General features: G+C 41.4%; 1 protein-coding gene across 1 annotated transcript in view; it reads right to left on the reverse strand.

Moving 5' to 3' along the window:
- psmb10 (proteasome 20S subunit beta 10) overlaps positions 1-27,995 on the reverse strand; it is a 55,936-nt gene that overhangs the window by 9,929 nt on the left and 18,012 nt on the right. Inside the window, exons 3-6 of the mRNA XM_033647237.2 lie at positions 26,085-26,182; positions 7,373-7,513; positions 7,083-7,198; positions 6,800-6,858 (exon numbers count right to left, since the gene is read on the reverse strand). Of these exons, the coding sequence (XP_033503128.1) occupies positions 6,800-6,858; positions 7,083-7,198; positions 7,373-7,513; positions 26,085-26,182 (414 nt within the window). The remainder of the gene's footprint in view (positions 1-6,799; positions 6,859-7,082; positions 7,199-7,372; positions 7,514-26,084; positions 26,183-27,995) is intronic.

Below are 27,995 nucleotides of genomic sequence, written 5' to 3' on the forward strand. Positions count from 1 at the left end.
TGGTGCCCACTTCCTGTTCACAAATTCTCACAGAAGTGCCAAACAGTGTACTAAAATATATTTCTGAAAACATCTTAGGCGAGTCAATACAATAACAGAATCTGGGTTCATATTTGATCAGCACTGCTTGGTTTTACTATTTGAACTAACTTGACCCACTTCTATACTTTCTGTGTCTGTGGTGGTGGAAGGAAAAATCAATGCAGCCAACCAACAGCCCTGGATCCAGCGCAAATCCGCTCAATTAAGTGAAATGCATCATCCAGTGATGAGTAAGATGGAAGAAAGTTAACTAATAATGGATAAGATGTCTTGATGTCATAGTCTGTGCCTTTCCTTCATTCCTCATATGTCAGCTGTTTTCGCCCTCGCCTTTGTTTCTTGTGGTTCCTTGTTTGTCTCTCTGTGTCTGGGTGTGGCTCATCAGTCCAGCTTCAACCCATGACATCCATTCTTGTTTTTTTGAAAATAAAGCCACTCAAAACTGAACAGCTGTCTGGGTCTCGCTTTTAGGTCCAGTTCTCTCCATTGCATACAACACATGATCCTGGGTTTGTTTATATTCTGTTATCCTAGGGACTTTGTTTTGGAGTTTTCTGTTTGTGTTCCTTGTGTCATGTTAGTCATTCATGTTTAATCTGCTTCCTGTTTTATTTTGTAGAGTCTTTCCTCATGTGTCATGTCTGGTTTTGCTTCCTGTCTTTGTGTGTTTTTCCCACCTGTTTTCTGTCGCACCTGGCTTGTTAGTCCTTCCCTGTTCCCAGAGTTTTCCCTCAACACCTGTTCTGTATTAGTCTTGTTTGCTCCACCCTAGTGTTCCCCTCCACACCCTTGTTGTCAGCCAATTTCCATTTCCCTCCTTTTGCCTGTCTTCCTAATCCAGCTGTGTCTCGCTCTTGTGATTAGTTTTCTGTGTATATTTACCTGTGTGTTTTCCGTTTGTTCTACGTCAGTTCGTCTGTGGTCATCCTGTGTTCATCCTGCTTTCATTCCTGCATTCATCCCTGCAATCATCCTGTGTTCATTCCTGCGTTAATTCTGATGCTCACACTCGTGTTTTCGGTGTCATTCCCTGCTCCGTTTCCTGCCTGGTGTTCTGTTTGAATTTGAGTTCATGGTATTTTCCCGGATGGCCTGTACCGGATGTTTTCTATTGGCTGCATTTAAGCTCGCTTTTTGTTAAAATTTCAACCTGCCTGTTTGTCTGCATTTGGGTCCTCCTTAAACTGATACTTGACAGAACTAAGGGACCAAACATGGACCCAGCAGAGCTAACTTCAGCTGTAAACCCACTGTTGGGAACCCGCTTGGCTCTGGGGGGTCCTTGGAGCCTCTACCAGACTCCTAGGTCACACATAAAGAAGTCTTGAGTCCGTTCTCCCAATTCCCACAAGCTACAGTACCAGGTCACCAGCAGCCAGCTTAAGTTCCAGGTCACAATAAACCAGCCCAAATTACGGTCCCGGCAGGTGCCACTCCTGTTCCAGTGTCAGAGATTCCGGCAGGCGCTGGTAGTCAGGCCGACACCTGCATCCTGAGTCCATTCAGCTGTCTGGCCAACTCCAGCTCTCCAAGTCCATTCGGGGCTCCGGCCAGCACCTGCACCCAGAGCCCAGTCCGCGGTCCGGCCAACACCTGCAGCCTAGCCAACTCCTGCACCCATAGTCCAGTTGGCAGCCCAACCGACACCTGCACCCAGAGCAGCAACCCCACCCTGCTCCTTCTGGACTGCAGAAGCCTCAAGTCCCTGCCCCTGGTGAGCTGCAGCGGCCTCAAGTCCTCATTCCTGCTGAGCTGCAGCACAATCCAGTTCCTGTTCCTGGTGGGCCGCAGCAGTCTTAAGTCCTGAGCTAAGTTCGTGTTAGGTCCCATCTATATCACAGACCGTCTGATCGGCCTCCTGGCCTGCCTCCAGATCTGCTCCAACTGTCACGTCTGCCTCCTGGTCGCCCCCCAAGATCTGCCCTGCCTGTCATGTCGGCCTCCTGGCCAACCTCCAGATTTGTTCTGCCTATTTGCCCTGTCCCCAGGCCGTCCATCCGAAGATTTCTGCTCTGCCCCTATTCAGTTTCCTGGCCAACACATGTCCCAACACATAAAAAGCTGGTTGGAATTCTTGAAGTATCCCTTTAAGCCAGCATTTAAACACTAGAAAGCAGAGCTTTTTGAAAGCAGCCTTCTAAGTTGATACATATGAAAACATAAGCCTCATGTTATAGTGTGGAGGCGTTAAACTGAGCTTTTGGAGAACAATGATAACAGCTTGGTTGGGTTGGATTTTTTACACATAAATGCTGTTACCAAAATCAGGTGACATGCTCAGTACGGAAATAATCTCTGTTGTACTGTGCAAGCGCTGTCCTGTCATAATGTCAACCTGATTTTAGCTTAACATTTTTTATGAGGTCTCCTCTCTTGGTTTATATTAACTCTCCAGCAGTCATTTCAGATCGTGCCATTTCCCTTCAACTGACCTCCTTTCTATGCCTCTTCCCGGTTCCCCATTAGACTTGCATTATACATACCAGCCCATTCCCATTCATTCTTTGCCAGATGTTCTTATGTGCTCAAAACTCAGCGTTCCAGCCATCATCTCTGCCCTTCCTTGCCTGTATGGTATTAACTTTTTTCTCTAACCACGAGTAAACCTGAACTTTAAACTTTAGCAGCCTGGTCTCTGACTCATGATTTTTTGGGTCCAAACCAGGTAACTGCGCCATTACATACTTAGTACCACTACATATATACTAAAAAAAGCATCATAGGAAAGGTGGTCAAGATGATTACAAATTAGATGCAATGAGAATCGAGTATTTACATAGGAAATGACGGGGTGCCATCTTTTGTAGAAACTGTCAGATGAGCTACTCTGAATATTTTCTCCTTTTCTAATGATAAAAAGGACACTGAATTAGACAAACAGAATGTGGCGGAAGGAGGATCAGGGCTTTTTGAAGGTAACAAAATATTTCTACGGGCAATGAGTGCAAAAGCAGAAGTAAAAGCAACAACGTCTGAGAGTTTCTTAGAGAGACTGAGTGGCGCAAGTGGTACCCCAAAGATAGCTATCAAGGGGCTGGGTTCAAGATTTATATCAAGGACTTTACTTAATGTATTAAAGGAGAAGACCAAAGTGAGTATGAGTATGATCAGCCGGTGATAAGCCACCTCTATCACATACACTGAACAAAAATATAAACGCAACACTTTTGTTTTTGCTCCCGTTTTTCATGAGCTGAACTCAAAGATCTAAAACATTTTCTATACACACAAAAGACCATTTCCCTCAAATATTGTTCACAAATCTGTCTAAATCTGTGTTAGTGAGCACTTCTCCTTTGCTGAGATAATCCATCCCACCTCACAGGTGTGGCATATCAAGATGCTGATTAGACAGCATGATTATTGCACAGGTGTGCCTTAGGCTGGCCACAATAAAAGGCCACCCTAAAATGTTCAGTTTTATCACACAGCACAATGCCACAGATCACACAAGTTTTGAGGGAGCGTGCAATTGGCATGCTGACAGCAAGAATGTCCACCAGAGCTGTTGCCTGTGAACTGAATGTTCATTTCTCTACCATAAGCCGTCTCCAAAGGTGTTTCAGACAATTTGGCGGTACATCCAACCGGCCTCACAACCGCAGACCACGTGTAACCACACCAGCCCAGGACCTCCACATCCAGCATGTTCACCTCCAAGATCATCTGAGACCAGCCACCCGGACAGCTGCTGCAACAATCAATTTGCATAACCAAAGAATTTCTGCACAAACTGTCAGAAACCGTCTCAGGGAAGCTCATCTGCATGCTCGTCGTCCTCATCGGGGTCTCGACCTGACTGCAGTTCATCGCAGTAACCGATTTGAGTGGGCAAATGCTCACATTCGATGGCGTCTGGCATGTTGGAGAAGTGTTCTCCTCACGGATGAATCTCGGTTTTCACTGTCCAGGGCAGATGGCAGACAGCGTGTGTGGCGTCGTGTGGGTGAGCGGTTTGCTGATGTCAACGTTGTGGATCGAGTGGCCCATGGTGGCGGTGGGCTTATGGTATGGGCAGGCGTATGTTATGGACAACGAACACAGGTGCATTTTATTGAGATACTGTGACGAGATCCTGAGGCCCATTGTTGTGCCATTCATCCATGACCATCACCTCATGTTGCAGCATGATAATGCACGGCCCCATGTTGCAAGGATCTGTACACAATTCCTGGAAGCTGAAAACATCCCAGTTCTTGCATGGCCAGCATACTCACCGGACATGTCACCCACTGAGCATGTTTGGGATGCTCTGGATCGGCGTATATGACAGCGTGTTCCAGTTCCTGCCAATATCCAGCAATTTCACACAGCCATTGAAGAGGAGTGGACCAACATTCCACAGGCCACAATCAACAACCTGATCAACTCTATGCGAAGGAGGTGTGTTGCACTGCGTGAGGCAAATGGTGGTCACACCAGATACTGACTGGTTTTCTGACCCCCCCAGACCCCCCCAATAAAGCAAAACTGCACATTTTAGAGTGGCCTTTTATTGTGGCCAGCCTAAGGCACACCTGTGCAATAATCATGCTGTCTAATCAGCATCTTGATATGCCACACCTGTGAGGTGGGATGGATTATCTCGGCAAAGGAGAAGTGCTCACTAACACAGATTTAGACAGATTTGTGAACAATATTTGAGGGAAATGGTCTTTTGTGTATATAGAAAATGTTTTAGATCTTTGAGTTCAGCTCATGAGAAACGGGAGCAAAACAAAAGTGTTGTGTTTATATTTTTGTTCAGTATATATTATTAGCGCCTGGAAAAAAGATGCTTAGCCTGGCTTTCCTAAAATGAATCCAATGCAGGACCTTGAATTTAATTAAAGTCAGGTGTTCACAAGCAGATGTGGAATTCACTCTGATTAATGCCTTTTCCCATCATTCATCAGTCACATTAAACTGGGAAAGTCTATAAAATTGAGAACTTGACCAAACTATTTTGTCAGTGATAGCAGCAGCAGACACTGTACATCTAATTTGGGGGCTTACTGACTTAGGATTCCTGTCTCTTCATCTCTACTAGGGGCGAGTGCTCTGAGACAACAAAGGAGGCTGAACTTCCCCTAAAATTTCATAGAAGAAATGGTCAAATATGCACTATTGAATTTACATTAAAATAAGAATTTACATTGCATTAAACGTGCGCTAGGATGTGTTTAACATGACTATGATGTTCAACCATCAGCTGTTTATCACCAGTTTTCAAACGCGACCTCCTTGTCATACATTCTTGTGTCAGCAGGGTGGACGCGGAGCCTCCAAGCATTCCTATGAGACAGCACTGAGCAGTTTTTTCGTGCAGTAAAGCGGGACAGTCATTGGATAAATGCGACAAAATCGTCACTTCCAGGGAGGCTCAGCTTCCCTGGGACCTAATGGAGCGGTAGGTGGGAGAGGATGCTCGGTGTCTGCATGATGATTGGAGGAATTGTCTAAAAGGCTGAACCCCTTTGTGATTGACAGCGCTACACATTTCGAGCTCAGTCCCATCCGGATATTTGTGAGTGAAGTCTTCTGACAGAGTGCCATCCAGAGTTCCTTATTTCCATAAGCAATATAGCTCATTTTCACCGTATGTACAGTACAGTTCAAGTGTTCAAACCCATCTGAAAATCTTTGAGGTGTGTTTTCCTGTGGTTCTATGGCATGAGTGTGGTTGAAAAATGGCTTCAATTAAATGTTCCTTTTATAAGTTACTGCCTCGCTACAATATGACAAATTTTATGATGTAAACTTAAAGTGAGCTTCCCCGTTTGAAACTTCTGTTGACATTTTTAGTCATAACTGTGAGGTTTAAAGATTTGTAGTTTAATATAGTGGTCTGACCTGTCTGATGTTTCTGCTATACTTACTTCTTTATATTGAAGTAATACAATTTTATCAATTTCATTTTTCAGTTTTATTTACAAAGCCCAATATCACAAATCACAATTTGCCTCACAGGGCTTTACAGCACACAACATCCCTCTTCCTTGCAAGGGATAAGGAAAAACTCCCCCCAAAAAAACCTTTAATGGGGGATAATAATATTGGTGTTTTTTTTAAAATCTAAATAATGTACTATTATGGATGGGGCCACAGTAGCATGGATTTTAGCCACCAAAAAATCCATATCAGTTTAAGTGTATACTATATTTGGAAAATGATGGAGGCAGCAGTATACCAGCAACTACAGTGTTTTGCAAAGTAAAATGACTATTTTTGTCAATGGTGCCTGGTGGATTTGAGATAATGGCTTCAGTTCCCCATCTGAAAGGGCTGTCTGGAGGCAAGGTATAGCCATAAAAATCTTTAAAATATAGTGTATACTTATACTGATACTGATCAACACCGTTTCATTTTATGTACGTAATGTTATTATGAGTAAAAAACAGTTTGTATGTTTACATTACTGTTACATTACTGTATGTCTGATGGCAAAAAAAATCCCTTTTGTAAAAATAGATTTCTATGTCACTGAATAAAAAAGCTAATTCAGTTTCCCAGTGTAACATTTTGTTCTGTGTTCTTGTATTTAGTGGTTGTTGATTTGACTTACATACTCAGCTGATTCACCTTTTCCTTTTGCGTTTTTAAGGTTCTGTCTTGTGTTTGTTTCCCACTTGGTAGATATTTACACAATAAACATTTTCCCATACATCTCCATTATGATGTAATTTGTGGTGCACAACATGCTTTCAATATAAACTCCACTTTTTAGTATAACAGACATTACATTTGCCAGGAAAGGAAAGCAGACAGTCAGTCTCACCTCCATGTTTGGTTTGAATCTGTCCTCAAACACAGATACAGCAGCTGCAGCTCCAGAGCCTGAAACCAAAATCAGACATTAGAAAGAGGCTTTTTTTCAATTTTGCTTGCTTCAATTTTCATGTTTTGTCTGATAATTAGCCTGGTTTTAAAGCCTGGCCCTGTCCTGAAAAGTGAAACTTTCTTTATTCTGCTGTATTTTTATGGTCAAAATAACAATCCTCACAGACAACTTCCCAGTCTGTTCACCACACAAAGAAGTATACAGTACATTAAACATGTACCCATGGTAAGGAAAGGCAGTTTGTCATAGGAGCCATGCGGGTATACACTGAACAGGTGAGCTCCAGTCACGTCGACTCCCCCAACGATCAGAGAAGAACCGACATGACCCTGGTATCTGAAAAAGCAAACAGACATCACTACAACATGCTGCCTGCTCTCTATCAATGGGAGGAATATAGGGCAAGTCTGCCTGAACGTGTGCTGTTCATTTAAAAAAAAAAAGCCCAAACATAACATCTGACCATCAGTCATTTGTGTGTTGTATCCTTTAAATCTCTGTTACCATCACCTGAACAGCATCTGTTTCAGCTGTCTGGTTACCATGGCAACAAGAGGGGGTCGCCCAGTGTTGAGCATGTGCAGTTCGACGTTGGACGCCATGATCTGTGTGGTTATCTCTGCGTCCGCAGCCACACCAGCCCCACAGCAGCTGCAGAACATACAGGACATAGTATAACAAGTCAGACAGTGGAAAGTTGCCTAAAATACTTTTCCTTGATGTTAATGTCATAAAGCACATTTTTTTACTACTGCTCACAACATTTACAAACCAATGCCAATATTCAGTAAAATTAGATCACAACCTCTATAATACTTAACTGCCTAAAAATGCTGTTACATGATAACAACACACTTATTGGGAGAAATTTAGGGTTTAGTGTCTTCCTCAAGGACACTTAAACCTGGGAACTGAATCCCCAACTAAGTATTGGTCATCCTGCTGTATTACCTTAGCTACGGACGAGAGCATAGCGACCAAATAATCGACTAGTCGACCAGGGGCCGGTTGCACCAACTGGTCTTTACTACGCCTGGTCGTAACTCCTAAGACGGTCTTTGTTAAGACCAGTCTTAAGGAGTGGACTTACGCCGGTTGCACCAACAGGGTTTACGCCTGGTCTTAGCTACGCTGGTTTTAGCTGTGCGCGTCCATGTGAATGCCCCCGGAATGCCCCTCGCGGCCTGCCTAGAGGAGCACGGTGACGTTAAAAGACGCACCGCTGAATCACCCCGTGTGCTTGACAGATGACAATTGACAGTTGACAGCCCCTCTTATCTGTGTTGACAGTTTATTTACAGTTTAAGATTTGAAGAAAACATGAAGGATCAACGAAAAACTTTAATGACACTGAAATTAGAAAATTAATCAAGCTGTACAGCGAGCACATAGACGTATCACAAATAAGAAAAAACAGTCAGTATGGGCAGAGATAATGGGGCACATCAATGCGTGTTCAGACTCTGGCTGCCTTCATACAGAGGCTGACATGAGGAAGAAGTGGAAAGATCTCCTGAGCAAGGCAAAAATACATCTCCTCCAAAAAAAATCATCCAACTGGCGGGGGTCCTCCCCGAAAACCTCAATTTACAGTGACATCATTGTTGACGTATTTGGGGAGGATTCCCCTGCCTGGTGGGAAGGCTGGTGGTAGTGCTGTGTTACAGCCCAACACAAACTGTAAATCCGGTGACAGCTCTTCAATAAGTTCAAACAGATCTCTCCTACCGAATTGAAACCTCTCAATCAGCTCCTCGTCATTATATAGGCTATGTCCAGTTGCTTCTGTCTCTAATTACCCTCTCCCGTCTAAATGCCCACTCTTATACAGACGGTGGATGAGAAGTGCCATAACCAAGTTGCGCTCTCTGCGCTCTAGAGTGCATGAGAGCAGCTTGATAATGACCTTACGCCTGCTCTTGACTAGGCATAAGATTTACGCCCGGTCTTAGTGAGAAGAAGGCTTACGCCCTGTTGGTGCAACCGGCGTAACTATAAGGTCGGGCTTAGAACGCCAAGTTACAACCGACTTAGCTTAAGACCAGTTGGTGCAACTGGCCCCAGGAGACTACAGCCCTAGATGTTACATATCGGCATATCAAATATTGGCAAAAAATCCAATACCATGCATCCCTACGTAGATTTGTAAGTTATGAAAAGATATACATACAGGGTGCTGCAGATTTTGCCCCTGAGGCCCATGGCAATCGTTGTTCAAAATGGACGCCACACAGGCACTTAATATACATGAATGTTGCAGAAAACTGGCTTTAAGATTCTTGGAGATTGCCAAAGTGTGCTCAAGCTGATTGGATCAGATGGCAGAAGAACACCATCCCATTTTTCTCTCTTAATTTTTTAAAGGGTGCTTTTTAAAGCAGAAAAATGTAAACAAAAACAACAAAAATAACAGAGTATAGTAGCTTCAGGGTCAAACTCCACCCTCTGCCATCCTGATAGAATGATGTTAAATTAGAAGTTGGTCTCTTGTTCCTGTGAGCAGCCTTGTTATACCTCTTTTTCTCTCTCCATTCACTCCTATTGCACTTTTAGTACATAAACGAACACTGACAAACTGGATTCTGTGAACATGTAAAATAATGAGTTCTGTTCCATATGTTTGATCGCCTATTTACAATTATTGGTAAAGGTACAATTTTCTTCATTTCTTCTGCAACATAGTTAATAATAATTAATAACATATGGTGGCTTATGCAGCTACACCCCCAAACTGGCAGCTTTTTTTGCATGCAGCCATGCAAAAAAACAGATAGTAGGATGTTACTCCATGCTCTCCACATCCTGCATTTACTGTTGATTGAGGTGTTGTTGTGCTAGCTGTTTCTGTGGTGCAAACACTTGTTTTAGAACAGGCAAAAATTTCAGATACAGAGCCTTTAGCGCACACTGTGTTATGCCTTTTCTGTACCTGCACACAGAGCATTATTATTTCATTACCATTAACATCTGATGCAATCAGTAATATTAACAATGGGTACTCCTTGGTCTGACATTTTTGGCTTAAATTTATCAAGATGCCGTCTTTGCATATGCTTTCATGGCACTCCTGATTCCTGATGAACATTATAAGAAGCCTAACGAGAGGAAGCGACCTTTCGGCATCATCTCATTATCTTGAGAAAATGAAATAAAACAACCTTTTGTTTTCTTGTGAAAATTGGTTGATTATCTTCTTATCATGGGATAAAAAGGCTTGTTTTCTTGAGATGACAAAATAATTAACCGTGATTTCGAGATAACAGCATTGAAAAATAATTGGAAGCATGGCCTTCGGCTTTCATAGAAAACTGAAACAACAAAATCTAATTATATTGGAGTGGGCACCTTGCCATGACAGCCACTGAAGGAAACCATATAAAACTATGCTGTCCTTCACATAGACCCCAAACTACATGTTTCTGAGCAAAAGTAGCAACTTAAGTTTTTACATGGTCTCAAACTGCATTACAGAGCCTAATAAGGCCAAAACTGACATTATGCTATTTTTAGACCAGCCACTCATGGAAACCACATAAACTGTTATGCCCTTCAAAAAGATCCAAAACTCAATGTTTCTGTTTTAGAAATTTGTTTCTAAGTGCTTCTGTTCAAAAGTGGCAACTTAAGATTTTACATGGTATCAAAAGGCATTACAGAGGATAAAAAGGACTGCTGTTTTTAGACCAGCCACTGAGGGAAACCATATGAAACTGTATTGTCCTTCAAATATATCCAAAACTACATGTTTCTGGCTTAAAGGTGTGTTTCTAAGTGCTTCTGATCAAAAGTAGCAAGTTAAGTTTTTACATGGTTCTGTGTAGAGGACTATATAGTGAGCTCATCTGCCACATGAAAAAACACTTTGAGACACTACTCAGGTCAATTTCTCTGCACTATTAATTATGTCATTGCTTTCACACAATTAAAACATGCCATATCAACGTTGGCTGGTGAACCATCCATAACAAATACTGACATGAATATGAAATCATACTGAGCGAATTTTCCCCAAATTAATAAATAACGTTACAAAGTATTTTGTGGCCATTAGTGTTGTGTTGCGGCTCTGCTCACATTAAACGTAATAATAACACTGCACTGGCATACAGATAAGAGGAGAGAGACTTTAAAACCAGACTAAATATCAAACAAAACATGAAAATTGAAGCAAGCAAAATTGAAAAAAAAAGCCCCTTTCTGATGTTTGATTTTTGTTTCAGGCTCTGGAGCTGCAGCTGCTGTATCTGTGTTTGAGGTTTTAGTAACTAGACTGCATGAGTAGGGTGGTATGGATCCAGCCAGCAAATAGTGATACATTTGATAGCTGCAGTTAGTAGAATCTGGAGATGGTAAGTATGAGCCCGACCTTTCCATACGTCTGGTATTAGACCCAAGTAGTGCTACCATGGGGTATATATGTTGCCCCAATAAGTCTTAAGCTTTTGATATGCCCAGAATATATAGTTAGCCAACATCTCTCCGCATGCCCTCCACCAAGCACCAGATGTTATCAAATTCACGTTATATGAGTTGTTCTGAAGAAGTGTACAATCAGTTTCCGTCTGAATTCTCTCCAAGTGTTTGATCTAGTGACCATGTGAGATCCTGAACAGATCTTATTCCAGGTCTCAGTGGGAAATGGTTCTGGTAATTGAAGCTCATTTTCCCATTTGGATATAAAATATAGTGGGAGTCTTATCCATATGGGAGGTTGAATGTTAAAATCTTGTTTTGTGTAGAAAATGTCTAACTTGTAAATATCTATAGAAATCTGTCTGTGGAAGATTAAACTCTTTTCTTATTTGTTCAAAAGACTTCATAGTTTGACCTATTTGATCAAAAAGCTGATGTACATAAATCAACCCAAATCTTGGGTTATCCAATGAGGGGATAAAGTCCCTCATGGATCCAATGGGAGTAAGGGCTGAAATATGGCGAGGTAAATCATAAGTCTTTTGTACTTCTTTCCAAATTTGTAATGTGAGTTTTGTCCATTTATTCATTTTGCAATCTCTCTGAGAAAACCCTAAGAAAGGCATTTCTGCTAATTCATGCTGGCAAGCTGATTTCTCCATGTTCAACCACCAACTGTCTACATCATTATTGAACCATACAGTGAGTGGCTTCAACTGGGCAGCCCAAAAGTACATTTGTAAGTTAGGAAGAGCTAACCCCCCTTCCTCTTTTGGAAGCTGTAGTGTTTTACACCTGACTCTTGGTCGCTTCCCCTGCCAGACAAATCCAGAGGTATGGTGATCTAACATGTAAAGTGTACCATTAGATATTTGGTCAAGAAGCATTTGGAAGGGGTATAACAGTCTGGGTAGCATATTCATACGTACAGTCTCTACTCTCCCCAGAATGGAAAGGGGTAGTGTGTGCCACCTATCTAGGTAATCTTTTATTGTTTTGAACAATTTCTCGTAATTGGCCTGGTATAGTTTATCTAGTGAGGCAGTAATCTGAATCCCTAGATACTTGATGCCAGCCACTGGCCATTTGAATTAAAGAGCTTGTACTACAATTTGTATATAATGTCTTATAAAAATCAGCAAAAGCCTTTGAAATATATTATATAGTTTCGTCAAAAACTGGTTTGGTTTTAGTGACTTAAGCTTTTGGACTACATTAGACTCCTGTTGCTTCCTTACCTGGAAAGCAAGTAATATGCTTGCCCTTGAGCCATGTTCATAATATCTTTGTCTGGCAAATCGAAGTTGTCCCTCAATCTTGTCAGAGAGCAGAGAGTCTAGGGCCCTGCATGCTTCTCTTAACTCTGTTAATAAAACTGCTGTGGGTTGTGCTTTATGTTGTTGTTCTAACTGCTTTATTTTAACTTCCAATTTAAATTCCAGTTTCTCGTCTTTTTTGCGGTGGCATAAGAAATAATGTGACCCCAGAGGTAAGCTTTCGTGTAGTCCCAAAGTAAAACTAGTGACGTGTCTGGATGTGTGTTTACGTTTACACAGAGTTGGAGCTCTGTTTTGATAAACTCTAGATAAGCTTCATCGTTGAGAAGTGACGCATAAGTCTGTATCTCCTGGAAGTAGTATTGTGTCCTATATCCCACATGAAGTGGAGTGTGGTCTGAAAGTGTTATTGGAAGAATTTCACTCTCCACTTTTCTGTGACCCTCAGACTTAGGGGTGAAAAAATAATCTATACGGGAATAGGATGAATGTTTATTAGAGTAAAATGTATAATCTCTGCTACTTGGATACAGATATCTCCACACATCAATCAGACCCATTTTGATGCAGTGACCCTTCAGTACTTTGCTCATTCTGGGACAGGGGGTTGTGGCTGCTGGAAATCTATCTTCAGATTGTGACATAACAGTTCCAATCCCAGGGCCGGCTCTTGGCATAGGCCGTGTAGGCGGTCGCCAGGGCACCACATGCTGGCAGGAGCGCAGCTGCAAGCCCTCAAAAAAATAAAGTAAAATAGAATAAATAAAATAAAATAAATACTACTAATAATTTGCAGCCCTGACTGGTGCCCTTTCCTCATGCTATGTCTTGAAAAAAAAAAGAACAAATAAAGAAAAAGTAAACAACAACAACCCCGTGCTCAGTCACGTCACTGTGGGCGAGGGGGGTGGGATGAGTTATCTGTGCACATCTAAGGTAGGTAGTTGTGACTGACAGACAACAAGAGGTCATAATTTGTCAAATTATTGGGTTATCATCATGAAAAGACCTCCAAACCCTCAGGTGCAACATACAGAAAGTGGAGAAAAGAGGAGGTGGAGGTCCTAGTATCGAAGTATGTCGTCTTTTATAACATTAAAAAATGCTGTTTGACTTTTCATTTGTACGAGCTAGCAGCTTGCAAGCTGAAATAAAGCAAAGTTGCCTAATAATGCTACTGTAGATAATGATGTGATCACTGCCAAGGATTGAGTTAAGCTGCTGAGCTGGTTTATTGCTGTTTTTATCTGGTGAACTACTGGCTGCTTAGTGCTCCTCCTCTTACTTAGCACATTAGATATTGTGCTGAAATTCGATAGCAAATAGGGACAACTGTAAAAGTAATGTGTGACTATATAATTGTAGCAGCAGCACGGCTGGATTCAGCACATCACCTCAATACCTCACGACTTCCAGTGAGACACAGCCTGAATCAGGTGAGTTCTGTAATTGTATGTTACTGTTGCAGTCATGTTTCTAATGTAAATATGGCCAAATCCAGAAACATTTTTGTTGTTTCTATCAAATATATCAATCAATAATATCACAATATTCACATTACTTACACATGCAACTCATCCTGGCCTGTACATCTGGAATGTTTTTGTGCATTTGTCCACACATGGAGGCTATGAAAGTCTATTTTTACAATGTCAGTAAGTTGGCCAAGCCTCTAAACATTTTTAAACCTCCATAGTGACAGAAAAAAATGGGAACTGTAGCTTGCACACAGATCCCAATTTTCATTTGAATGCAATATTGCCACATATTTGACTTTTTTAAAAGGAGTCCATTCAAGAATACCAGCAGTATCTATTATTAAAATCTGTTTTACATACTTCTGTTATTTTGGTAAAGTAGCACAATAAAAAACATTTGATGACAAATACAATTTACAGAGGAAATATGGCCTAACTCAAAATATAATCTAAGTATAGTGCAACTATGTTCTATCTATTGTTCCGTTCACTAGTATAACCCTTCCCTCACTGTCTTTAAACTCTGACGTGGATGTGAAATTCACTCCTCTCCAAACCAAAATTGCCACACCCCTTCTCCTTCCAGATGCATGAGAGGAATAAAACACTTTGTCCACCCATGTTTTACCAAGCTTTATATATTCAGTATCTGACATTTGAGTTTCTTGTAAATAAGCTATGTCACAGTGTAGTTGTATGACTTTTTTTTTCCTCACTACTGGGCTATGTGGACCTCTCACATTGTAACTTATGACTTTAATGCCTCCCATTGTAGCCTGTAGTAATTATTTGATAATACATCTGACCCTGTACAAGGAGTTATATCAACAAAAATGGAAATGAGGAGAAATAAATGACAAAAGAGTTATCATGACAGTGATATTGTCCATGTGTTACCTGATTCAATTACAATTTTTTATTTAATTTTATTTATAAAGCCCAATATCACAAATCACAATTTGCCTCACAGGGCTTTACAGCATACAACATCCCTCTGTCCTTTGGACCCTCACAGCGGATAAGGAAAAACTGATGAACAGTGAAGTATGAACATAACAGAACAACTGTGCACCAACTGTGCGGTCTTGAACTCCACAATAAAAACAAAACAACCTTGCTCCTCGCAACCGCTGTCTGCCACCCTCCACGGTGTAGTTCTCTGTCCAGGCACTCCTCCTTGGACAGCTCGTGATGCTGAGTCCCTGCAGACCCTCCGCCGCCTCCCACGCCAAAGTGTAGGTTTTGATTCCGCCATCTAGATGAACTTTGAGGAGCGCTGGATATGGGGTCTGGAATTTGATGTTCTTCTCCCAGAGCTGCTTCTCAATGCCCGCATATTCACATCGTCTCCTTTGCGAGGCCGGAGAGTAGTCCTGGGCCCGTATTCACAAAGATTCTCAGAGTCCTCTCAGAGAGCTCCTAACTTAGCCTAAAAATTCCTAGCAAGGAATCTTAGCTTAAGAGTGATTCAGGAAGTTTCTGAGAGCAACTCTGAGCAAGGAGGGGACAGAAACTTTTATCTTAGTGAGGAGGTGTGGTTGACCCCGTTGCTAGGTATGACGCAGTCTTCGAAAAGCTGTGATTGGTTGTTACAAAAAGGAAAAAGAAAAAAAAAAAGAAAAACAAAAGCGCTCCTAGTAATGAATGGACAGTGAAATCAACTGATCATAGAACTTAGACTGTATTAAGAAATGTGTAATCGTGAAAATAATTTTATGTCATGATGATGAAACAGCAAAATTAAATTAATTGTTACACAGCTTCAAAATGTTTGAACGTACCTCATTCACATGCCGATTATTATATTGATCTGCTTATTGTTATGTTTACTCGCCATGCTGGTAATTTTACTACTTAATCTATTTGATATTAATGGTGGACGCAGACTCAGCTGTCAGCAATTACTGTGATTGCTGGCCTCCTCCTTTTGATTTGGCAGAATGACCAAAACAACTAATGAAATGGAGGAAAAAAGAACGAGAAAGCTGAACTGGACAGAAGAGCAGTGCCTGCTGTTGGCGCAGCTCGTGGAGGAGAACAAGGGAGTTTTAAGAGGGAAATTCGGTCCCGGGATCACGGCATAAGGGAAGAAGCAGACTTGGGAGCGTATTGCCCGACAAATCAATGCGTCATTTTCTCTCCTTTTACGCACAAGCGATGAGTGTGCTGGTACGTGCTGCAATCCAAAGTAGGCGTTATTGTGTTACTACGCTGGGTGGGAAAAGTAAGCTCATCCCTGATGAGGTCAACCACAAACATTATCCCTGCACTATCAAGCCGGTAGCGTCTTATTAAATCACTGTCGTTCAATATACGGAGAATATCTCTCCTTCCTCTCTGTCTTTCCGCCATCTTCTCTGTTTAAGACACTCTTAGGCTTCTTAAAAGTCCTCCTCCCTCCTCTTAACAGGTTTTCACCTTAGGAGCTCTCTTAAGGCCTAAGATGCTTTGTGAATAACTTTTATCTTACCAAGGGAAAATTCTAAGAAAAATCTTAGAATTCGAGGAATTCTAAGATTTTTCTTAGAATAACGTCACTAAGAGCTACTTTAGTCTTAGGATTCTTAGTGAATACGGGCCCTGGTCCATAGTTATTCTTTTCCCGTTGTACCGTAGATTTTTCGCACTCCATGCCTTGATCAGGACACTGGTCTGACAGCTGAGAAACTTCATCACGAATGATCTTGGCAGTGCGTTGGGATCCTCCGGTCATTATAGACATTATGGAACATCGCACGTTAAATCCAGAATGTCTTTGAGAAAGCCTTCCATCCACTTAACTGTATCTCCTGTCTCAGGTCCCTCTGGTATGCCTTACACACACAGGTTGTTTTTTCTCATGAAGTTTTCCTGGTTCTCACATTTTTCTTCCATCTGACTATCTCTCTGCATGAGATAGCTGAGGAGCCGGTCTGCGCGGTCGCCCCTGTCCACCACGCCAACACGGTTCTCTGCCTCTGTCATTCTGTCTCCCAGGCCCCGAACCATCTGCTCTAAAGAGGATATTGTAGATTGTGCCCTCTCGAAGCCATCTTTCACCTTGTTCCTGAACTGTCAAATTTCTGTCAAAACTACATCTGCAAGTTCTTGACCAGGCTGTTCGCTAGCTATGCTAACCATTTTAGCCCCCTAGTGTGGTGAGGGGCTTCGACTTGCCTAATCCATTTCACTATAGGTTTGTCATCCTATCAGTATGCAGACCCTTAAATAGCCACACTTCTTTAATTTAGCTTTCACATTTTTCTTTTTGTTTGTCATCCTTTCAGGATGCAGACCCTAAAATGGCCATGCTCCTTAAATTTGGCTTTCACATTTTTCTCTCTTAAAAGCTTCTAAAAAACATCCTTAAAAGAAGAGGAAAAAATATGTCTGTGGTCCTTTGACATCTGATCTAATCAGCTTTTACACAACCTTTTTGGCGGCCATTGAAAAATGGCCCTCTGGAGCCAAATTTGTTTTTATTGCAAATGCAGTTATTATGAATATTTCAACCTAGAATTAACAAAAGCAAAAGATTCAGCACCTTTAATTTTCAGCCTTAATCACAAACGCTATTTAGCAAAAGAAATATGCAGTTGGAATATTTATTGATATACAGAAAGCCTTTGACACAATCAACCATGATATACTAAAAAAGCTGGATACCTCTGATTCCGTAATAAGAGGTATTGTGTCAGACTGGATTAAAAGATATCTACAGAAGAGACAGCAGTTTGTTACGCTGGGTGATGTTTGTTCTTGTCATGTTTGGACATTGTTTGTGGTGTCCCCAAGGGGTCAGTGTTGGGCCCTAAACTATTTATCTTGTATATTAATGATGTTTGTAGGGTGTCACAAGTATTGAAGCTGGTGATGTTTGCTGCTGATATGAATATTTCTGTTCTGGGGAGAATTTAAAAGAAATACTGGAGGAAGTCACTAAAGAAATGGACAACTTGAAAATATGGTTTGACAGAAACACATTATCATTAAACTTAAATAAAACAAAAATAATGTTATTTGGGAATTGCAGGATAACGAACAAGTACAAATACAGATAGATGGGGTGCAGATTGAAAGGGTTCATGAAAATAAATTCCTTGGGGTGATAATAGATGATAAAATCAGTTGGAAACCACACATCAAACATACACAAACCAAACTATCAAGAAGCATTTCAGTTTTAAACAAAGCAAAACAGGTTCTGGATCATAAATCACTCCGCATCCTATACTGTTCCATTGTCTTACCATATTTCAATTACTGTGTAGAGATCTGGGGCAATAACTATATGAGTTTGATCAATTCACTAACTATTCTTCAAAGCTCTAATAAGTCTTTAAAAACTCTCCAGCTAATTCAGAATGCAGCAGCACGTGTACTAACAGGAACTAAGAAACAAGATCATATTTCTCCTGCTTTAGCTTCTCTGCACTGGCTCCCTGTAAAATCCAGAATTGAATTTAAAATCCTACTGTTAACTTATAAAGCTCTAAATGGTCAAGCTCCATCATATCTTAGAGAGCTCATAGTGCCATATTATCCCACCAGAACACTGCGCTCTGAGAACGCAGGGTTACTCGTGGTCCCTAAAGTCTCCAAAAGTAGATCAGGAGCCAGAGCCTTCAGCTATCAGGCTCCTCTCCTGTGGAATCATCTTCCTGTTACGGTCCGGGAGGCAGACACCGTCTCCACATTTAAGACTAGACTTAAGACTTTCCTCTTTGATAAAGCTTATAGTTAGGGCTGGCACAGGCTTGCCCTGTACCAGCCCCTAGTTAGGCTGACTTAAGGCCTATGTTTGTTTATGGAGAGGGTGGCAACTCAGCGGCACCGCTACCCTTGCCATCGTGCACCGCTCGGATTTTCCGCCCGAGTGCTGCGCTCAGAGTTGAAATTATTTGAACTTTGACCGCGCCGCTGCGCCGCACCTGGTGGTGAGCGAAGCGCGTTGTTCTTATCATGTGAAGGCCGCTTTAGGCCTAGTCTGCCGGGGGACCTCCAATAATACACCGGGGACCTTCTCTCCTTCTCTCTCTCATGTCCTGTTACTGCATCTTTCTAACTCAGCCATTCTGCATGTCACTAACTCGGCTTCTTCTCCTGAGCCTTTGTGCTCCACTGTCTCGCAGGTTAACTTATATCACAGCGGTGCCTGGACAGCGTGACGTGTGTGGTTGTGCTGCTGCCGTGGTCCTGCCAGATGCCTCCTGCTGCTGCTGTTATCATTAGTCATAATTCTACTGTTATTATACACATATGATAATTGTCACATACATATACTATCAGATTTACTTTCAACATATTGTACGACAATAGCCAGAATCATAATTATAATATTATTACTTTCATTAATGTTGTTGTAAGCTATTAACATTATCGTCTGTCCTGCATCTCTCTCTGTCTCTGTCCCTCTCTCTCTGTCTCTTTCTGTCTCATTGTGTCATACGGATTACTGTTAATTTATTATGTTGATCTGTTCTTTACGACATCTATTGCACATCTGTCCGTCCTGGAAGAAGGATCCCTCCTCAGTTGCTCTTCCTGAGGTTTCTACCGTTTTTTTCCCCGTTAAAGGGTTTTTTGGGGAGTTTTTCCTTATCCGCTGCGAGGGTCCTAAGGACAGAGGGATGTCGTATGCTGTAAAGCCCTGTGAGGCAAACTGTGATTTGTGATATTGGGCTTTATAAATAAAATTGATTGATTGTAAAAAGGGCAATACGGGTCATTCATAATGTCCTATGGCTATCAGGATCATACTCAATCACTCATCTTACAGTCAAAATTACTAAAATTTACAGACATAGTGAAATTCCAAACAGTACAAATCATGTACAAAGTGAATAATAACCTTATACCACAAAATATACAGAAATTGTTCAGGGATCGAGGGGGGCGGGGGGATATCAGTTAAGAGGGAAATACAACTTCAAAATTAACAGAATCCGTACAAACAAGAAAAGATTTTGCATTTCATTCTGTGGGGTAAGACTGTGGAACAATATGGGTGAGGAGTTAAAACAATGTCCAAACATGCAACAGTTACAAAATATAAAGAATATGTTTTCACGTGATACAGGGATGAAGTGGGGGTGTGACAGTCACTAGGTGTTCACAGGATACTGTTATTGATTATTTATTTCTATATTTATTTATGTTCATTATTAGTTGGTTCTTTTCTTTTCTGTTGTGTTTTATTATTGTTAGGTCCTTTTTGTCTTTGTCCTTTTCTATAAATGTAGATGTATATATAGATGTATATTTCATATAAATCATGTTCATTATTGTTATTATAATTATTGTTATTATTAGTATTGTTATTATGATTGTTATTAACAGTAGTATTTCTAAGGAAGCACGATAGATATATAAATCATTTGTGCAGGGAGAAGGGGTGGGATTAGATAAGTTTCGACTTCTTCCCACTCCCTTTTGGACAAACCTTTCACTGTCGTTGTTGCTTTCTTCTCTTTTTTATGTTCAAAATAAAACCTTCAAATCAAATCAAATCGAATCATACAACCTGCAGTATGTCATGCTAACATCATGCTTGTCTGACCAGGCTGGAACTAGTCTGACAAACTGGTGTGGAAAAACCCAGGTATTTCACCTCTGAGGAGGTCTTCACAAGGCCAATGATGTCATTGGTTCATTAGTGCTTCAATGGTGAAGACTCAGTTTCAGCGACAGTCGTTGACACACCATTGGAGCACTAACGAACCAATGACATCATTGGCCTTGTGAAGACCTCCTCATACCCCCTTTCCACCAAAGCAGTTCCAGTGTTGGTTCGGGGCCAGTACTGCTGCTGGTTCTCAGTTCAACTTGTGAACCAGCTGAGAACCGATTTGCTTTTCCACGACTGGAGGTGGTTAGGGTGCCACGTCATTGCGTCACTGTATACGTCAGTTACGTTGAACAACAACAACGATGGCGGACCACGTACTTGTGCAGCTGTTACTCCTGGCACTACGAGGCCTCATCGGCATCCAAACACGGCAGATACGTCGTATTTGTGCTGCTCGACAAGATTTGTATGGACAGCAATTACGTTCCAGAAGACAGGTAATAACCTAACACGGTTTGTCTCTTACTAACACTGAACGTGAGATTGTTATGTTAGCCTTTGTTGTAAGCTAACATTAGCTGGCAGAGCACAGCTAATTCACAACGCAAACGTGTAACCTCATGTGTTGTGTACTTATTTAGACAACTGAGAGCTAGTTTATTGTAGTTTCAGCTGGACAAAAGAGGATGCTTAGCTCTGTGAAATTAACTCTACTATTTGAAATGCATGTAAACAAACTGTATGAAAATACAAGTCAGTGATTTATGTTTAACCTCATTTTCTTAACCCATATGCCTCACTAAGAACATTCTTGGTTTGTCACTTAATTTTCTTGATGATTTTGGCTGTGTTCATATATGGCATCAATAGAACGTAATAAACTCAATAGAATGATATATTACACTTGTACTGTACATTTCCTCACACTGTACATTTCCTCACACATTAAATGTATCAAGATTTATTTTCTTGTTACAAGAAAAAAAAAAATCCACTGGCAGATTTTTCTACTTATTTCAAGTGAAAATTTATTTATTTTAAGTGTAATGATATTTGTTTTGACTAGAAATAAGACAAATATTCTTAGTAAGATTTTGAGTTTTTGCAGTGCAATATCAATCACAATATCACACCCCCTTTAGCTAAATAGCTTAGGCTACTCACCAGTTAGTAGAGCTGCAGTCGGCGTCTCCCAGAGTTGAACCTCTTCATTACTGCCCCCTTCCATTCAGTAGCAAATCTTTTAGTTAAGTCCCTTTCAAAGGCCAGCTGCACTAAATGTGCTTTTCGTTGGCGCAGCATGCTGAGTCTATTGTCTGTGAGAACACTTTTTAAAGTGGAGAAAGAATTCTCACACATGGCTGTTGATGCTCCAAATGTCAGAGCATGTTTAAAGGCCGTCATCACACTTGGCATAGCCTCCAGTGCGCTATGGAATGTCTTGTCAATCTGTGATATTGTCCAGGTTTCATCATCGGCAGTCATGTTTGTTTTGAGGAAGTGGTGAGCAACCAGAAATTCTGCTTCAATGATTTCAGTACTTGATAAAGTCAGAATGGGTTTTACATGTTTAACATAGAGGAACGTTGCACTGTTTGGGTCCAGAGATTGAAGTGCGGTCATTAACTCACTGTTGCATTCACTGAAACGCTTGCTTATTTCTTCCCCCACCGCATCCAAGGTGCTGTAGAATAATCTCCGCAGTTCAGTGTCCCCCTCGTCAGTATCACCCTGCTGCTGGCCAACGGTGTCTTCAACGAGATATCCTTGGAGACTTTTGTTAACAGTCCTCTTCCTCTTCTGTGGCCTTTCTGTCTCCTTACACTGTCCCATAATGTTGTTAAATTCACTTTCTGAGCGCAGTTGCTCAACACATTCAGATGCACTTTTCACTAAGCGCATCCCAGAGAGCAAATCCATTTGTTCTGACTGAAGCATTTTGTTGGGGGCATCAAGCAGCTGCAAAATCTTCTGCACAAAGCATCCAATGAATTCAAAGCTTGGCTCTGAAATAGCTCGAATCAGACCTGCTGCCTCAATTCATAAGTCAGTTCCAAAGGCACGATTGCTGTCAATCTCTGACAACAGAGAGAAAATATCATCAAATGACTTGAGCACAACTGTGACGGTAGCTAGATGGCCAGTCCACCGCTGTTCCAGCAGACGTTTTAGCCTGTCTCCTTTATAGTGGACTGCAACAGTGGGTTTCTTAATGAATTTGTATAGAGACCCACAAACTCCAAAGAAGTCCTCGATTGCTCCCTCGCTTGACATTGCATTTATCACAACTAGGTGGAGCTGGTGATTAAAACAATGGACATAGGGTATCTCTCTGGCGAGCATGTCCTGCAGTATCTTCTGAACACCCCCATGCTTCCCGGACATGACCATCATACACCTGACTGAGAATTTTAAATGTACTTAAACCAACTCTGCGCAGCTCTGTGATTATAGTGTTTGCAAGGGTTTTGGCATCTCCCCCATCTGCAGTAGCAATAGTTAGTAAACGCTCCCTAACTTCCAAATCTTCTGCTACAAAGCGGATCATGATAGAAATGTTTTCACAGCCAGTGGGGTCTCGGGTGCCATCAACTTTAATGGTAAACCATGAATCACTGACTTCATGTACAATTTCTTGATTTAAAATATCACTCATTATCTTGAGTAGTTCGTTTTGTATATCATGAGATGTACAGTGGTGGAAAAAAGTTTTCGGACACCCTTAAAATTTTAATATCATGAAATATTTGTGGAAAAATCTTTTTTGTGTTTCAAAAGGTGTGGCTGCATTAGACAGATACAAACAAATACAAATTATATTTTTTTGTTTATTGTTTACAAGAAAAACTAACAAAACTAAATTCTTGACAGTTTCAATATGTCAGTTCTCAACATTGTCGGTATCAAAGTCAACAAATAACAGAGAATGTGTTCAAAACTGAACAAAAAATAAATAAACCATCACATCATCAAATTAATATTTAGTAGTCCTGCCATTGGCACGTAGTAGAGCTCTAATCCTGGCTGGCATGTTCCCCACGAGCCTTTCACACTGTTGAGGGGTAATCTTGTTCCATTCTTCTTGAATTACTGCTTTTAATTCTTCTAAATTCTTTGGTTTATGCTTTGAAACAGACCTTTTGATAATCCACCACAGATTTTCAATGGGGCTCATGTCCAGGGATTGAGCTGGCCACTCTAAGACCTGGATACTGTGCTCCTGCAGCCAAGTTCTACTGGCCTTGGATGTGTGGCAAGGGCCATTATCTTGTTGAAACATCCAGTTTTTACCTCGATGGAACAGTGCACGCGCAGAAGGGAGCATGTGGGTTTCGAGAATGGTACAATACTTGGTAGAGTTCAATGTGCCATCACAGACAGTGAGATGACCAACACCAGCAGCACTCATGCATCCCCAAACCATGATACTGCCTCCACCATGCTTGACAGTAGGTACTGTACATGCTGGAGATAATGCTTCGCCTGGCCTTCTGCGTACCCTCACATTAGGAGGAAGATAAAGCTGGAAACTGGACTCATCTGACCACAAAATCTTCTTCCAGTTCCTGGCTGTCCAGTTCTTGTGTGCCTGGGCCCAACGACGCCGGGCTAACCTCTGTCTCTCATTGATCAGGGGCTTCTTGATAGCCTTGTAGGACCTTAAGCCATGATCTAGAAGTCGGCCACGTACAGTGTGGGTGGAACACTGGACACCAGTTTGGTTTGACCACTGCTGCTGAAGCTCCTGTGATGTCATTCGGCAGTTTTGCCTGCACATGCGGATCAGGATGCGGTCATTTCTTGCTGAAGAAACCTTTGGACGCCCAGATCTTGGTTTGTCTTCTAAGCTGTTGGTTCGTCTGTATTTCTGCAGAGTGTATCCAACTGCTGAAGGACTGCATCTGCACTTCCTGGCTATCTGGCGGCAGCTGTACCCTTCCTGGCTGAGAATCTTTATCTTCAGGCGTGTTTCCTGCGTTAGGTTCCTTGTTTTAGCCATTTTTGTGTCTGAAGAACCTTCAAATGTGCTGGCTTTATGTAGACACGAAGCTTGGCAACAAAAATTGTGTCTTTTAATAAAAAGAACGACCTTCATCACTGGTACCAAAATGACCCAATACTCAAAATTTCTTATGTATTTTTATGGAACCAATCAATTTTAAGTTTTTAATGGCTTTTTTAGGATTTATTTAGTATTTTGGCTGTGACTGTACTAAAAGAAATTGCACTTGAAGACCTAAGAGTGATTCTTAATGCAATATTTCACAAATGCATGGGGTGTCCGAAAACTTTTTTCCACCACTGTATATCTGGCATTTTGTGGGATTGTTTGCAGTATCTTCTCAAGCTCTGGGTCTTTTCTCACTGTGTACTCAAACAATGACAAAAAAGTCCACAGCTTGCATCACCTTGAGAATCAAATGCTTCCACACTCCCTCTGAGAGTCAGTTTATGGCCAGGAATTGTAACATGTCGATAATAGCACTGATGTAATACCGATTTCTAGCTAGTTGGCCTTCATTCACAAGGGTGGAAACCTCCTGTCCTGAATCAGCCCTCTTCTCTCTCTCTCACCACTTTGCTGCACTTTCCATGTGTTCTTTACACTCCGCATGCTTGCTCAATCCTCTGCTGCGTGTTTCCAGTCACAATAGCCAGTTTTTTTGAACACAGAATCTACAGTCCCAAACTTTCAGCATGCAAAACAAAATGCCGCTGGTTAGAGTACAGCTTTAACACTGTACTCTAACCAGTCTCTACGGTTGTACCACAGGGCAACAAATGAACGTTTCTGACCTTTGAAAAGGCGAGAGGGAAACTTATTCAAAATGACCTGAATAACAGCTTGTCCTCACCTAGATCATCCGGAGGGCCACCGGTCATTATCACTGGGTTTGGCGCTATAATCTGTTTGCTCGCGCTCCGGCTCCGCTGGGGGGGCTTGTGCCTCTGTGTAGCTAACGTTGCTAGCTGCTTGCTCCTTCTCCGCGGGGATAAAGTGCTCCTGCTCCGCTGTCGCTTGTTCCTCAGCTAGCTCTGCCCTACTGGAGGCAGTTTTAGGTTGCGGTGGTCGGAAGAATTTCCTTATATCCATAGTTCCGTTCCGTTTTTAATCACACATCTCCTCTCGCTCATAGATGGTAGAAAAATGTGAACGTAAACATACTTACGTCAGTGCCAATTGCAGCAGTACGCACGTCGCATGTGTCACGTGACACAAGCCGAGATGTATCAAATTAAATAAAATTAAAATATTTTTTGTATTTTAAATTTTACTGATTAACTGAATATGAATTAATACAATTTGACACACAAAACAAGTTATAACTAGTCTAAATTATTTTCAGGAGGAAAAAAACTCCTTACCCCTCTGACAGCCAATGGGGGGGCAAGGAGGCAGGGCTGGGGGTACATTGCCCCCCTAATTAACCCCCCAACGCCAGGGCTGGGACACAGCCAACATTGTCCTGCTGTGTAACTGATCAGAAAACTTTGGTTTTACTCACTAGATCTTTGGAGCGATGTAGTGAATCTTCATGCAGTTTTTGTCAGCCACCACCATGTCGTCTGTAGCTCTGGTGTCTGCTCCCAGGATCACTCCATCCTGGCAGACAAGTACAGGAAATACTAACCACACATGCCTGCTCTTAGAGTCTACTTCCTAAACACTAAAAAACTTCCAGGTTGTTTTCACACATATGCACCAACATCAGTCAATCAGGAATAGAGAGCTGTAATAATAATACCTTTATTTATATAGAACTTTTCAAGAGCAGACATCTAAAATTGCTTCACAACAAAATACATAATAGCAAGTAAAAAACAAAACCACAGACATGAAATATAGATATCATGCTAAAACTTTAAAAGACATTAAAAATGAAAACTTAATCAAACTAAATTAAGACAAGTCTGAAAAGAGTCTCAAGCTGCTTTTTAAAAGTGTCCACAGATCTATGGGACTACACATCACAATGTAGGCCACTAGTGGTCACTTTAAGTGCTTTTATTTGAAGAGAAAATAAAGCATGGTAGACTCAACTGTCAGAAACTCCTTTTGTAGTTCACTTATCCTTGAGAGATGGGACAAAACATTTAAAGCAGCTGTGCGTAACTTTACGTTTTTGTTGATTATAGTGCCCCCTTTGGTCCAAGCGGTATGACACCCACAGCCTTGTGTCGTAAAATTCCGACTGCAGCCGGCATTCGGCTTCATTCGTAAAATCTCAACTGCAACCAGCAATTACCGCATGCATTTGTTTTGGAGAGCGAGAGGAAAATCATAAATGCTCTGCTGTAGCTCTGAATTTCTTATAAACTGCCTGCTGTATATTTGTGTTCATGGTCACAGTCAGATAATTTTGTCGTGTTTGTTGTAACGTTACTAGACAAAAGCGGTTCACATCAGCTAACGTTACATTTAGCTTGCTTACAACTTCCATAAGTGAAACAACATCTAACAAGTATTAGTATTATTCTCTAAATAAAAACAAAAACTACATACCTGTCTATTAGGAAAATGGCCAACTCGGGATCAGTTTTAAAACCTTTCAAATCTCTCAGCTCTCTCCACTTGGTGAATGCCCGACCGAGGTTTACACGCGTTTGGGCTCGATCCCTATCACTGTCCCGTTTAGCCTTCTTCTGTTCTTTTTCTTTTAGATGGTGCTCCGTCTTTATCCGCCATGACATCGAAAGTACAACCAAGTCCTTATAGATACATCTGGTAAAACTGTTATGTGTTCAGCAATGTCCGTTGTGTACAATGCCCGTTGTGTACCACTTACTCGAAGAACACTCTGTGGTGTAAACACAACTCCTTCTTCTTCCCTTAATGTATTGGCGGATCGCAAACAACTTCCAGGTGCATACCACCACCTCCTGTACAAGAGTGTGCAATGTGTCCGAAATCATTCACTACTCCCTACTACATGTCATTTACCCTGTTTCTTAATCCTACTCGTAAACACGGCTCCTTCTTCTTCTGTGGTTTAATGGCTCCGGGCCGCTGCGGGCGTGCAGACTTACTTCCGCCTCCAGGTGCCGTATTCTGGTTTGCTGACTTCCACTGTGTCCGACCCGACTGAGGCTACAAGGCTACACTAAATAGCCATATAGAGAAAGGCTTTTTTGTCGCTGCTGGGGGGGGGGGTCTGGTATGTAGTTAAGAGGTCCATGTTATTGTACTTGTCCTCAGCAGGAGGTCACAATATTGACCCACCCAAAAAAAACCCTTTTATATAAAAACATTTACCATTGTGCAAACATATATATTAAATTTAAAAAAAAATTCTATATTTATAAAACAATGCCTAAAGTGAACATCAAACAATATTTTCCTTAAAAATCTGCCTATCAAAGTTGTGTCCTCAGTTGTGTCCTCCGTCAGATTTTTTGATAATTCTTACTAAATCAGG

Source organism: Epinephelus lanceolatus, chromosome 19, assembly GCF_041903045.1.
Source record: "Epinephelus lanceolatus isolate andai-2023 chromosome 19, ASM4190304v1, whole genome shotgun sequence".
NCBI classification, from domain to species: domain Eukaryota; kingdom Metazoa; phylum Chordata; class Actinopteri; order Perciformes; family Serranidae; genus Epinephelus; species Epinephelus lanceolatus.